Below are 14,732 nucleotides of genomic sequence, written 5' to 3'. Positions count from 1 at the left end.
AGATAGATAGATAGATAGATAGATGGATGGATAGATATATAGATAGATAGATAGATAGATAGATAGATGGATAGATAGATAGATAGATAGATAGATAGATAGATAGATAGATAGATAGATGTGTCGATGAATGAAAATGTCACCTCTTCATGCTTAGAAGTCGTCACCTTGGCAACTTGGTTCTCAAGGACTTGACCAGCCGCGGAGACAGCCGTGGCTCCAATTAAAGCTCTATATCAGGCCTAGCCACCTGACCAGAGTCTGGACTCTCTGCCACCTGCGTTGGGTACTGAGACAAACGGGCACTATGCCTTAATATGACCTCCTACTGCTTTACTCACCACAACATCTCATAATGTCTGTCAGCTATTGCTTTTCCACAGCACAAGTTCAAGGAGGGAAGACATAGCCTGTGTGTAGAGGAGCATGTAGTCCTTGTGGGTGGACCATGAAATGGCCTGTTTGGTTTTGTTGTCAGGAGGCTAAGCTGCGAGAGCTGCTGGACGTGGGAAACCTGGTGGGGAGGATCGAGAACAGGATGCTGACGGTGGTGACGGGACCGGACATGGTCAACATCACCTACCTGAACTTCATGGCCCTCCAAGAGGAGGTGGCAAAGGTAACAGCTCTGTTCTGAGCTTCTGAAGAAGAGCATGTGATTTCCCATAGCTAACATATGCTAAGCGTAGGCCTACATGACAAGCATGTGATCTCCAATAGCTAACGTATGTGAAACAATATGTGACATATCTATAGCATATGATCTCCCATAGTTAACGTAAGTAAAGCATAGCCTACATGACATATCGGTAACACTGTACGGTAAGGGTACATGAATGATCATGAATTCATGCATGAATTAATTCATGATTTATGCATTACCTCATTTCTCTATATCTTATGAATCATCAGGAATAAACATGAGTTTATAGTCTCTCATTGAGGGCCTCATTCATGAACAACACATGAACTAAAGCATTAGGTGGGTACATCGTTATGATTTATGATTTCTTAAACATGATCATCATGATTACATGAGTTTAAGGTTACAGTAACCTAATGCTTTAGTTGATGTGCTGTTCATGTATCAGGTCACAAATAACACTATGAACTCATGCCAATTCCTGACGATTCATGAGATATTAAGGAATGAAGTAATACATACTGTCATGATCATTCACGTACCCTTACCGTAAAGTGTTACATACAGTGTTGCGACATATCTATACTCTGAGCTTTCAGCTTTCAGTGATTGAATGGGCCGCAGTCTGCAATTAAGCCCCTCCCTCCATTCATCTACTGGGGAAGTCATAAATACATCAGCTCGTTACACGCCATGAATAACAATGAGAACGTGTCACCTTTCTCTCTCTCTCATATCGAGTGCTTGAGTGTCCTAATTTAATTGAACCGTTTTTTTCTCCCCATCCCCCTGTTTGTTTTGTCATCTCGCGGCAGGAGTGGGCAGATGAGTTATTTAGTCTGGCGTCCAACCTGCTGGCACAGAACATGGCGAGGGAGTCAAGCCTGGAGAAAGCGTAAGCACCTGTGACAGCATTGTCATCTCCCATCCTCGTCCAGGCGGTTAGCGATGCGGCCTGACAGCGACCAGGCAGCCCTTCACACCTGAAGCTACTGGCCCCTGGGCAAGCGCAGCGAGGAGTAGGGGCACAGCAGGATTCCAATTGGCAGCTTTTCCCTTGTGGCTGCCTTGAAAATGAAGTCTTCATTCCCCCCTCTGCTCTAGCCTATTTTGGAGAAATCCTAGTCATGAGTATCAACTAAGGAAAATTAACTGCTGTGTAGCTCTTATTCTGTATTTGATTTTTAAAAACAGTAAACCTTCTCAGATGAACGCTTGAACATTTAAACACGTTAGAGACTGTGGCGGTGACTTTTGGGATTTTTAATAGTTAAAACGTTTGAAAAGTAATAACTGACCTAATCTAAGTTGTATATTTAATGCCATCATGAATGAGTGATTTAATCTGTGTGTTTCTCTATGCCCTCTATCAGATTCACAAGACTGAAGCTTCAACCAAACCCTGAGGGTCGAATCCCAGTGAAGAAGTATGTTTGCACACACATATTTATTTCTTTATTATTATTTTCACGCATGCTGTTCTCGCTGCCTCTCACGGCAGGCCAGAGCCCAGTCTGGGTGTGTGAGTGCGCTCTGCTCTGGCAGCGTTAAGAGTGATTATCACCACAGATTGCTGCCTGTCTCTTTTACAGCATATGCCGCATGTTCTCGGCCGACCGGAAGCGTGTGGAGACGGCGCTGGAGAGCTGTAACCTCCCGTCAGGCCGGGTGAGCATATGGTTTCTACGCCACTTCCAGCTCCTGACCGTGAGAGCGCCGAACTCTCACAGCGAGCGCTGTGGGTTTCGGCAGGAAGCATCGACACTGTAGCGACCTCCAGCTGCTTTAGAGAGTCATTCCCGTATAGAATGTGTCATCTGTCGACAGCTCAGAGCTCAGTCCGTTAACCACTTAAGTAAACCTCCTGCTTTGCTCTCGGAATTTGAACCTCACGCTTATAAACTAAGCCCTGTTTACATACAGTACATGCCATCTTGACCGTCCATTCTCGGCAGAACCACCTGACCTTCGCAATATAAGCTTTTCCTGTGTACTCACACAAACGGCAAACAGCCTGTCATTTTATTCTATTGTGCCATTGAAATGACTGTATTATGACAGAAACACCTTATTTATTTGCACTGGTGCTCTTTTAAGCCATTTATTGTCCTAAGGGGCGGGCGCAGAATAGATTTCCCGGACTCCATCAAGTTCCTAAAAGCCCTGCTGGGGATTGGCCCTGGGGAAGAGAATGTGTAATTAATGCAGAGTTATTGTCAAGCTCTTCCCCGTGCCCGTGTCCTCGCGGTGACTCACACTGGGTAGCCTGTCGCTTTCATCTTTTCCTGCATGTTCCTTCTCGCTTGTGTCCAACAAAGCGGTAATTGCCTGCAGGCTACGGGCGCAGCTTATCGCATTGACCGGTGCGCTTGAATATTCACTCGAGTGTTTCCGGAGGTGAGAAACAGACGTAGGACAACAAGCGAGGAATGACATTGACTAATGTTTTCACACAGGCGACTTTGTTCATTATTGGACTCATGATCTGATTGATTTGACGTCAGATGTGCTGGACGTTCCCGGGGACATTAGCTCCAATTAATTTGTCATACTGGCTCTGAGCTTTTGGTTATTATTGATAGAAAAAAAATAAACTCGTCAACCCCATTTCTATTTTTAGTGTGCCCCCAAATAATGTTTCAGATCATCTGTCCTGTTATTCATTAATATCAGTGTGTGATGGATGCATCAGCAGACCTCTAGGAAGGCCAGGGCTTGGGGTCGAGCTGTGTTTAGTCCTTAAGAAACAGTCACTTCTGTTATCAGATACATCTGTTTCAGATCCGCATCACTAAGCTGTCTCTCCTCTCCTCTCCTCTCCTCTCCTCTCCTCTCTTCTCCCCTGCAGAACGACTCCATCCCCCTGGAGGACCTCACTCCTGAAGTTTACAAAGCGTTCCTTAGCAACATCTGTCCAAGGCCGGAAATCAATCAGATCTTTGCAGAGCAGTAAGCCATTGCATTTTTCCTCTTTTCTTACAAACTGGCATACCATTTTCCAGCTGCTGCACTGTATGCTCTGCAAGGGTACATTGTTTATGAGCAATGTCCAAATTCTTGTTTTTAATAGCAAATTGATTTGTTTACTTAGCCTTTGTATTTGTACAGTAGCCTGGGAACACCCAGACCTTTACAATTGTACAAGTGGGAGTGGGTCTGGAAAAGGTGCATTGACTTTCAGCAGGGGCGTAACTAGCAGTGAAATTAAACTTAAATTGGTACATTAAACTCTTACCAAATCGTTTCAAACATGTAGAAATCTTGTAAACAAAGGTTTTAAATGCAGTTGTTTACTCAATTCCAAAGAAATAGACATCCATGCCGGATTAGCGATTGTATTTGCGTGCCTGTGTTTTAGGAACATTGGAAATGGGCTTCAATGGCCCCTTGGCCAGATGGACCTGCAGATATCCCAAATTTGCCGAAAGGTTTTATTGGTATTCCCAGGCTATTGTATTTGGGCTATCCCAGGCTATCTATTTCTAACTTTCCAAGATACTGTAGGGTTCTCCCACTGTGAATGTCTGGTCAGACTCCCACATTATGTTTTAGAGCGCAGGCTGAACAGTTGTGCAACCCCAGAGCAATGTACTGCATGTTAGTCATAATGACTCAAGTATAGCTCTTATTAATTATTCATCAAGACAGAAGGTCATTTGGAAACACCTGGTGTTTTTCAGATTGTATTTAAAGATGTATTTATTTCCCGATTATTGCAGTTTGAAGTTTGATGAATGCCGCAAAAAGAAATGACTTTCCAAAAAGTAAAAAAGGGAAACAAAATCTCAACACCCACACCAACGCAATTCTGGCCAACTCTTGCCTCTATTTGGAAACCCAGTCTTTTGACTATTTATGAAGTACAGCGTTTTCAAGACCCATGATACCATTTGCCGAATGCAGTGATGCTGCAAAACACTCTTTATATTAGTGCTATGTCTACTAATGACATTAGTTTTCAGAGATTTTTGGTTCTTTGGATCTCTTTAGTGATCCTGACTGTTTTTTGCATTCTTTCTTTCTCTCTCTTTCTTTCTTTTACTCTCTCTCCCTGTCTCTCTCTCCCTCCCTCTCTGTCTCTCTCTCTCTCCCTCTTTGTAGGGGGGCAAAAGGCCGTACCTACATGAACCTGGAGCAGATGACAGACTTTATCAACAATAAGCAGCGTGATCCCAGACTCAATGAGATCCTGTATCCACCACTGAAAACAGACCAAGTTCAACAGCTCATGGAGAAGTTTGAGCCTAACCCGGAAATTCTCCAGAAAGGTCTGTCTGTCAGTGGTCTTGCCTGAGTGGGCAAACATCAAATGATGGCACTGGGTGTTTTGGTCAAACTTTATTTGGATGGTGCCCTATAGTGTACACTATCTAGAGAAGTTCAGATATCCCCTGTCAGTAACACTTATTTTTTACGGAACCGTTAATTAACCATTAATACATAAGTAATATGTGTACAGGTATTAGTGCTCAATAAGGTCTGTACTAAGCATCATTACACATGTATTAGGTATTTATTCAGCAATTTCTTGTTCTTACTCAATAGGTGATTTATCCTTGGTAAATCCTTAATAAGCGACTTGGTCTTGATGTAAGGTTATTATAGTATGGATGAAAATAGAAACTTTATAGCCTTCTAAAACATTGTTATAATATGTTACTATTCTGTCATTATAAGTCACATATTCAGACAGTGTGTTAGGAGTCTATAAACTCTATGTTGAGCTATACTATACAACAGCAACCTTACATATCAACAATAAATTACCTATTGATTAAGAATAAGAAATTGATTAAGAAATTGTTCAATAAAGACCTAATACCGATATGAAATGATGCTTACTGTAATACAGACTTGAGCACTAATACATACACACATTAGTTAAGTAATAATGGTTAACATGTGTTCCCTAAACTATATCTGTTAAAACCCCTAACCCTAACAATGGCTACCATAGTTAAGGTTAGGGTTTAGGGCTTGGGCTTGGGTTTGGTTAAGAGGATGTTCTGTGAAGAACTACAAAGACTTTCAATTTCAACAAGCCTTTTGTAAAAACTGTGGACTATCCAAGTAAATTGTTACCCATTTTTCTATTCTCTTCAGTTCCCATCCACCTTGAGCTAGATGGTCACATTATCAAAATACCAGCAGATAATGTCTTCACTGATGATTGTCCTGGCCCACCGACGAGACTTTGCGTGGAATAAAAATGCCAGTCACCGATGACATATCACTCTGATCATCTCTACCTTTTGTGTGTCTGAGAAAAGACCTGATTGCTGATTGAATTATTGTTCTGTATGTCGGCTTAAAAAACATAAGGGAGACGTGTTGGCTGTGTTCATTTCACTTTGGCTGTTTGTGTGGGTTGGCTTGTAAGACAACCTGGATAAAACAGCTGACACTGGGATGAGTCTGCAACAGCAGAGTCAGTTGCCATCTTGGAACATAATTCTTCCATAGCTCATTTTAATCCATCAAAATACACAGACAATGTGGCTGTTGTCTGGCAGCCACACTTCCTCGTTTTTCACTTTCTTGTTTTTGTCTCTGTCCATTATTATTTCAGACCCTACCATCTGGTCTGCAAGTATACTCCCCCCGCCCACCCTCATGTTTTTTAGATGCCTCGATCCATGCACAAGATGATTTATTTTGACCGCCATATATATTGAGAAAGAACGACTAAAATAACAGAAGCTGTGTGCTATCCTCGGGCTCCACATTGTGACAGCCTGGGTCTCTAATCTGTTCTGACACTTTGGGTGCACAGTGCACCTGCACTCTGAACTGACCCAAAGAACCTTGGGTGTGTTGATGATGGAGTGTTCTGGAATGTGGAGGACGCTCCGATGGCACACAAGGATTCCGTGTCCTTCCGTGTTCCTTGTCCTAACTGAGATACAAGCTCACCTCACATTTGTGAACACAGAAAAACATCATTAACCCAAGAGCAGTAACAGTTGCCTTTTTGAAGTATGGCAGTTTTTAATTATTCAAATGCTTTTGAATGTGGTGTGTGTGTGTGTGTGTGTGTGTGTGTGTGTGTGTGTGTGTGTGTGTGTGTGTGTGTGTGTGTGTGTGTGTTGTGTGTGTGTGTCTCTCTCTCTTTCTCTCTCTGTCTGTGTGTGTGTGTGTGTGTGTGTGTGTGTGTGTGTGTGTGTGTGTGTGTGTGTGTGTGTGTGTACGTGTCTGTGCATGTCTGTTTATAAAATGTATTCAAAGAATGTGTGGGTACTTCCTCCACCGATTTAACTCTCATCACCATAGCAACAGATACTGATGGGAGGCAGAGCAGGCCATGTCATGCTGCAATATGGACAAGATATTTCTGCCTCTCGTTGCACAGCAGGGCGCCTTCAGCAGAACACTAGATTGGGATCTTAATCCTAATTGATTCCGAGATGAGGATGTGGACGTTAGGTGAGGGGCAGCAGATTGGTGATAAGGGGAGAAGGAGGAATGGCGGTGAGGAGACTGGTGAGCAATGACAGGGGGATCTGGTTAAGGAAGGAAACTGGGGGCCCCTGAGCCACAATGGAGGACACAGTGGCTCTGACCTCTGTGCTCGGCTGACGCACAGCTGTCATGGTGACAGGCAACTCGTCCACCTTCTCAGAAGGGGGGCAGTTGACAGGGATGGAAGGCTACAACGACCTGGCAAAGAAAAGTGCCTTTGGCTGGTGTCTCAGCAGGCACTGTGGGGGCAGGCATGCTCAACATGTGTTACTATATTGGACCACGTCTCGAAAGCACTGGAGACACCCTCCATAAGATTATTTTAGCTTAACCCTTCAGCACAATACGTCTCAATTGACATATTGACATTGTGGCCTCGATGGACTGAAGTAGGGGCACCAAGGAGACCAATTTAAACAGGGCCTCTTCAGGGCCTTCCCCATTAAGCCAGCCAGTCAATCAATCAAACAGACTATCGTGCCAAACAAACACTCAATCAACCCATCAGTCAGTCATGAAACCTCTCCAGACATCATGTTGGAAGGGCTGGACGTGAAGTGTGCAACTTTGTGATTGTATTGAATTAGAGGAGCAAGTGTTCTGCTCAAAGATACTTGGCGGATTATGCTTGGATGAACTAGCAATGCTTCCTCCTTTTTCTGTTGTCATTTTTGAATGTTTCAGGGATCTCATGGGAGGCAAAATTTTCCTTTCAATTTTCTTTTCAGCTACCAGAGCGTATGAAAGGTTTGCTAACTTCTCAAAAGACATTCCAGAGTCGTGCTTTCTAAATATCTCTCTCAGCAAGAAGCCCATCTGCCGTGCGGCGCCAATGACAGCAGCATTCCCCTGTGAGAGATTATTCTGAAACATTTCATGTAGTCTCTCTTGTCGACGCTCCTCTGTAAAAGGCCATTGTTAATTACCTGTGCCACTCCGCAGAGAATAGCTCTAATTAATGTAAACTGGTGATGAGAATTTGTCACAGGGGACAGCCGTCCCTGTGCACACAGTATGCCGTTTAGAACTCCCTGATCTTACAGACTGAGTCTAATGTGATGGCTGTTTGCAATTCTGAAGCTAATCCTCCTGCCTCAGCTCTGGCTGCTGCTGAAAGCGCTAATGACTGACTGGGAAGGTGATAATTCTCTGTGACTTTAAAGGTGCATTAAATCGAAGTTCCCTGGTGATTCAACACATACTTAATGGCTCGGAATGCCGGAATGTTCTCAAGGGTGTCTAGCCGTGTTCTGAACTCACTGTGTCTTCCTCTGTTAAACACAGGGCAGATATCAGTGGAGGGATTCTCCAGATACCTCATCAGCGTGGAGAATGGGGTCATTCCTCCTGAGAAATTGGACCAGAGTGAGGACATGACCTTCCCTCTGTCCCACTACTTCATCAACTCCTCTCACAACACTTACCTCTCAGGTCAGATAGCAGCCGCCGCCTACTACACTTCACCCCTGAGACTACTCTCTCTCTCTCTCTCTCTCTCTCTATCTCTCTGTCTCTCTATCTCTCTGGCTCTCTCTCTCTATCTCCCTGTCTCTCTCAGGTCAGATAGCAGCAGCCGCCTACTACACTTCATCCCTGAGACTACTCTCTCTCTCTGTCTGTCTCACTTTCTCTCTCTCTCTCTCTGTCTCTCTCTCTCAGGTCAGATACCAGCCGCTACCTACCACAGTTCACCCCTGAGACTACTCTCTCTCCCGCTCGATTACTCTTGTTCTCTGTCGGTCTGTCTGCATGTACTTCATTTCTCTCTCTCTCTCTCTCTCTCTCTCTCTCTCTCTCTCTCTCTCTCTCTATCTCATTTAAATTCAAATTCAAATTCAAAGATGCTTTATTAGCATGACTGTATGGGAACAGGGTTGCCCAAAGTTCTCTCTCTCTCTCTGTGCGTGTGTGCATGTGTGTTACTCTTCAACATTCATATCATTTTGTAGAATTATTATTTTATTGTCAATGCAAGTACACAAAATTTTAAGCTATTTTATGGTGGTCCAGCTGATTTTAAGACAGGAAATGACCTTTCGATTGAGATAGATTAAGGTTTAAGCCATAGAGACCCAGTCCCTCTTTAAGTGATTGTGGAAAGACTGTTGCATTGCACTCTAAAATGTAAAGGCATTTTGTGACAGGGCTAAAGGTCAGCTTAAAAGTTTCATGCCATGTGAAAAGCTTTGCATATATGTGGGGGAGGGTTTGCATATTATGTTGGTGTATCTGTGAAAAGATGTGTGATGTTTTTCCTACTGCAAAGCACAGTTAGGTATTTGACTTTGTGCTGCAAACTTCTGAAAGCCAAATCTAATCTCTCAAGAAAAGTTTTGACCCCATGTCAAAAATGCTCCATTTGTTGAAAAATCTGAACAGAGGTCATCCTAGAAAATAGAATGAGTCAGCTTCAATTAGAGTCGATGACCATCATTACAGTGTCTGGCAGAGCCCTCAACACTCACACTTCAGATGACAGCCTCTCTCAATGCACTTAACAGATCAAGGCATCACTGAGGGCCTACATGCATTGCTTACATGTACACATAGCTGGTGCCACCTCTCCCATACATGCTGTGTGCATGCACAGTAATGACGTGTCCTGAAAGCCTTCAGTAGTGCTCAACAGAAAGGGATATTTTTGCCTTGTAGTCTCTCGGAAGCCACCACTCAAGTCGATGCCACTGTGGCTTAGCAGTGGAGTGTTTGAAGTGTCGTGACTAGATGAATGGCAGGATGGTTCAGAGAGTGGAGTAGTCAGGGACGGTCATTCTTCGATCTGCCAGAGGAGGACTGGTGCCAACCAATCTCACCCCTCCTGGCAGGACACCGGCACGGACACGGTTTGCCAAGTTTTAGGTTTGTGCCCAAGGTGACTTTTCACTACTTGATCTTTCCAACATCCGCTCTCGTTTCCCGCCAGGATCGCCCAGCTGTCCATAAATTCAGGGAAACAGGCACTGACCACCTCCCTAGTTTGTTTTTGGTTTGTTTTATGTCAGGGATGCATGCCAGCAAATTGATTTTGCAAATGTATAGTTTTTTTATTGCACAAGAACTCAGCAAATATACATATATATATATATATTAATTCAAAAATGTCTAGCTAGCATTTGCTGAGGGCCTACACTGTCCTGGTTAATCCACATATCATTGTTTCGTTTTCTAAACAATAATATCCTTTCTATATACTGTATCCTATATATAGATCCTATATCTAGCTATAAACTCCTAGATCTGTTATATGTAGATAGACAACTAGTTGTGGTATCATCAGTTCATTTCAGTGGTACATTTGAAGGGCACCTGCCACCCAGGCCTAGAACTATGTATATCTGTGGTTGGAACCCCAACCATAATGTGACGGCAGCTTTCACAGCACACTGTCACCAGTTGGATGGTGCTGTTGGAGCCACCAGTGCTGTTGTTAGTGTTTGCAAGGTGTTTTTGGCATGCCTTTTGCAAGTTAACTGGCTAATTTAAGAGCAAAACAGCTTTTGTGACAATTGAAACCAGCAGTCCTCTGCCTAGAGATGAGCCATTAAAAGCTGTCTGCGATGCTAACTCACTCAGCCATTCAGCAATCGAATGGATTGATCAGTTGTTGAATGCATGCAGCATGCAGTGACATTAGCGCATTAGCCACAGGCACTTTCAGCTCTGGGACTAGAACAGGCCTGTGTGTGTGTGTGTGTGTGTGTGTTAGTATGTGTCTGTGTGTGTGTGTGTCAGTATGTGTGTGTGTGTGTGTGTGTGTGTGTGTGTGTGTGTGTGTGTGTGTGTGTGTGTGTGTGTGTGTGTGTGTGTTAGTATGTGTCTGTGTGTGTGTGTGTGTGTGTGTGTGTGTATAGACATGCGTGCTAACTAGGTTGTGTGTTTGCTATGTGTCTGTGTTAGCGGGTCAGCTGGCGGGGAACTCGTCGGTGGAGATGTACAGGCAGACGCTGCTGTCCGGCTGCCGCTGTGTTGAGCTGGACTGCTGGAAGGGCCGAACGGCCGAGGAGGAGCCGGTCATCACCCACGGCTTCACCATGACCTCCGAAATCTCCTTCAAGGTGGACACAAATCAATCCCATATCTAACACACACACAGACACACACACACACACACACACACACACACACACACACACACACACACATAGTCTGTATGCCAGCCTCAGAAACAGCTACAGAAACAGCTACCAACAGCTACCTGTTGACCATGGGTCTTTATCATACACTGTATAAAATGGGTCTTTATGCTTCTTTGTTTGTTTTCTTTTCTATCCAGGAAGTGATAGAGGCCATTGCTGAATGCGCCTTCAAAACGTCCCCATTTCCTGTCATCCTATCCTTTGAGAACCATGTGGACTCGTGAGTGAATGGCCTTGTGCTGTTTGTCCCTGGCTTACCTTCTGTATTCTTACACCAGTGTGTGCTAGGCTCCTGTCATGCCATTCTGTCAGGTCCTTCATCTGCAGGGATTTACAGCTGTAGATCCAACTGGCCTCTGTCTCAGATCCTGGGTCAGCTGTTAAGTCATTTAGGCAATTCTATGTGTGCTAATAGCTAAGAGCAGTTGCTCTCTAACCACCACTTTCTTAAAAGATGTGATTGGTTACATGACCAAGAGATCTCGCTGGTTTCATACAATTTGCTGTTGTCTATAGAAAATGAATGGAGTTGTGTGACCAAACCGAATGAACATAACAGAATACCTTCATCTAAAAGTGACGCAAGGCAGCCCATGCCTGCAAGACTAGCAAGAAATAAACCATCAGGTGTTGTTTTAAACCAGGCAGAGGGTGCAACTTGTAATAGCATAATTACTTGCAAATATAATGGGCCTATTCCTATGGGAATACCACGGTCATTATCATTACTGACATCAGTGGAAATGGCTGACATTCAAAACGACTGGTGTGCAATTGAACAGCAATGCTTTCCTCCCCTTGTAGACTGAATAGCATTAAATATGTGGTCTGTTTGTGTTCCTCCAGTCCAAAGCAGCAAGCCAAGATGGCTGAATACTGCAAATCAATATTTGGTGATGCCCTGCTGACTGAGCCTCTGGAGAAATACCCAGTAAGTGCCTGAGACAAGGTCACAGCCACTGTATACAGTATCTAAATATGTAGTTTGTGTGTGTGTGTGTTTGTGTGTGTGTGTGTGTGTGTGTGTGTGGTGTGTGTGTGTGTGTGTGTGTGTGTGTGTGTGTGTGTGTGTGTGTGTGTGTGTGTGTGGATGTGTACGTTCGTTCATGCATGCGTGTGGATGTGTGTTTGTGACCAAGAGAGAGAGACAGAGAAAGAGAGACAGAGACAGAGAGAGAGAGAAAACTCACTAAATCTTACGTCACAGCTGGAACATGGGGTGCCATTGCCCAGTCCTCAGGAGCTGATGGGTAAAATCCTCATCAAGAACAAGAAGTCTCACCACAAGCCTTCGGACGGCAGTGCCAAGAAGAAGCTCTCAGAGCAGGTGTCCAACACCAACAGTGATTCCTCCAGCGTGTTCGAGCCCTCGTCTCCCAGTGCAGGTCCCGCTGGTATGTGTCCCATACTAAGCCTGAAAGCATCAACATACACTATCTCATATGACATCCCACGCCTGATAACATCAACATACAGTATCTCATATCACATCCCACGCCTGATAACATCAACATACAGTATCTCATATCACATCCCACGCCTGATAACATCAACATACAGTATCTTATATCACATCCCACGCCTGATAACATCAACATCTCATATAGTTTCTCATATCACATCCCCCATATCATATTATCCTTCACTAATAACCTCAATCTATCCATGTATTTGAGAAATAGTATGTCAAGTGTTTATTTTGTGTTTTTATATTCCGTAGCCTCTGTTGATTTATAGGCGTTATGACCTCAACAGTGCTTATTTACACATTTATTACATAGTAAGAGAATAGTTTGTATATGCTACAGTATGTATAAAGCGATCGGATAGGGATGTGATAAAGTTGCACACTGTCATGAATCATAGTGTTTACCTATCGCCACCTAGTGGTTAATGTAGGACACAGCATAGCTTCAGTCATCCCTTGCAGACAACCTTCCATAAAGATCCAATATAAGTATCATGTGTTAGTAATAGTTTAAGATTTGAGTACCTGCTTGGTTGTCCAGGGACAAATGTGCACTGCTCAGTGACCCTGTGGTGGATAATACCCCCTTCATGAAATATGCATGGCAGCGAGACTCGCCGCACAGCCTGCCCCGACTCAGATACCAGATGCTGCGCAGCAAGTCTCTCAGCAGGGCTACATCGATGCCTACCGGCTGGGCAATCGCTCAAGTTACAGACAAATATGACACAAACAGAATTAAGTATTGACACTGACACAAAATCAAATGTCTCCTCACATAGAAATCAGACGCCGGACAAATGTAGGCCTTTCCATAGATAATGGTCTAAATTCTATTGAGGATATGTCTAAATGCTATGGCTGTCTGGGAGAGTTCAGCCACTCTGTCTGACTTTTTGTCTCAAGGCCTGTCCTTGGGCTGTCGTTTCTCTCCTCTTATCAACACAGACACACACACACAGCCACACACACACACACACACACACACACACACACACACACACACACACACACACACACACACACAGCCACACACACAGCCACACACACAGCCACACACACACACAGAGCCACACATAGAGCCACACATCTGTTTGTTTCACTGGACTAGGCTTAGTGCCCCCCTTCCTCCCTTCTCCATCTCCATGGTAGAGGGCTCATCCTCTGTATCAACCTCCAGCCACTGCCCTCTGCTTATCTGGAGGAGGCCAGCTGCCTTATCGACAGCCTGCCTTCTGGCTGTTAACAATTAAGAACATTACAAACCAACACAATATTACCACTGAGCTTTTCTTTTTTTTTTTTTTTTGGTTGTTGTGGTTTGTCATGTCATGCTCACAATCAACATGACATCTGTCCTCATCCTGGCCCCGTAGTTTTCATCAGCTTGTGTGTGTGTGTGTGTGTGTGTGTGTGTGTGTGTGTGTGTGTGTGCGTGTGTGTGTATGTTTGTGTGAGAAAGAGTGGATAATTCCTTATTATGATATTTCATGGACTGTGTTAACCACATATGATATGATGAAATGTAGTTCCTGTTGAGGTGGAGGCTGAGAGTGAGGATGAAGATGATGATGATGATGACTGTAAAAAGTCGATGGATGAGGTACAGTATTGCATCAACAGTTCACAATCAAACCCTTTTGTATTCTATGTGCATAAAAATGTCATGAAAGCATTTTTCTCTTTTTTGGGGGGTGAGGAGTGTGTGATTTTTCCTCCAACTTTCTCTGGCCATCCTGTTGTGAAGTTCCTCTCCCATCATATTCAGTTGGATTGCTGTTCTTCAACTTTAAGATAATGGCAGTTTTTGCTAATGGCCATTTTAGTCCCTGCTTGAGCTTAGCCACAATTTCCGTCTTTTGTTAATGACATGTGAAGACTCTGCAGGGATATGCTAAAGTGTGTGTGTCCTGTCCAAGGATATGTTAAAGTATGTGTGTCTTGTCCAGGGAACCGCTGGCTCAGAAGCCATCGCCACTGAGGAGATGTCTAACCTGGTCAACTACATCCAGCCCACAAAATTCAA

The 14,732-nt window shown here is 43.9% G+C and overlaps 1 protein-coding gene across 3 annotated transcripts in view; it reads left to right on the top strand.

Moving 5' to 3' along the window:
* The window catches only part of LOC125312408 (1-phosphatidylinositol 4,5-bisphosphate phosphodiesterase beta-1), a 45,602-nt gene that overhangs the window by 16,112 nt on the left and 14,758 nt on the right, over positions 1-14,732 (top strand). For all 3 annotated transcript variants that reach the window (XR_007196615.1, XM_048270935.1, XM_048270936.1), the window contains exons 4-16: positions 479-619; positions 1,459-1,538; positions 2,017-2,070; positions 2,236-2,311; positions 3,492-3,592; positions 4,745-4,911; positions 8,387-8,533; positions 11,000-11,157; positions 11,376-11,458; positions 12,085-12,169; positions 12,446-12,632; positions 14,236-14,309; positions 14,656-14,732. The exon at positions 14,656-14,732 is cut by the window's right edge and continues 20 nt beyond it. Coding sequence is in view for 2 of the 3 variants with exons in the window: in XM_048270935.1 (XP_048126892.1) it covers positions 479-619; positions 1,459-1,538; positions 2,017-2,070; positions 2,236-2,311; positions 3,492-3,592; positions 4,745-4,911; positions 8,387-8,533; positions 11,000-11,157; positions 11,376-11,458; positions 12,085-12,169; positions 12,446-12,632; positions 14,236-14,309; positions 14,656-14,732 (1,430 nt within the window). In the remaining variant the exon portion in view is untranslated. The remainder of the gene's footprint in view (positions 1-478; positions 620-1,458; positions 1,539-2,016; positions 2,071-2,235; positions 2,312-3,491; positions 3,593-4,744; positions 4,912-8,386; positions 8,534-10,999; positions 11,158-11,375; positions 11,459-12,084; positions 12,170-12,445; positions 12,633-14,235; positions 14,310-14,655) is intronic.

This window comes from Alosa alosa, chromosome 19, assembly GCF_017589495.1.
Source record: "Alosa alosa isolate M-15738 ecotype Scorff River chromosome 19, AALO_Geno_1.1, whole genome shotgun sequence".
In the NCBI taxonomy this organism is placed as follows: domain Eukaryota; kingdom Metazoa; phylum Chordata; class Actinopteri; order Clupeiformes; family Clupeidae; genus Alosa; species Alosa alosa.
This window is presented reverse-complemented; position numbering and strand designations above follow the sequence as displayed.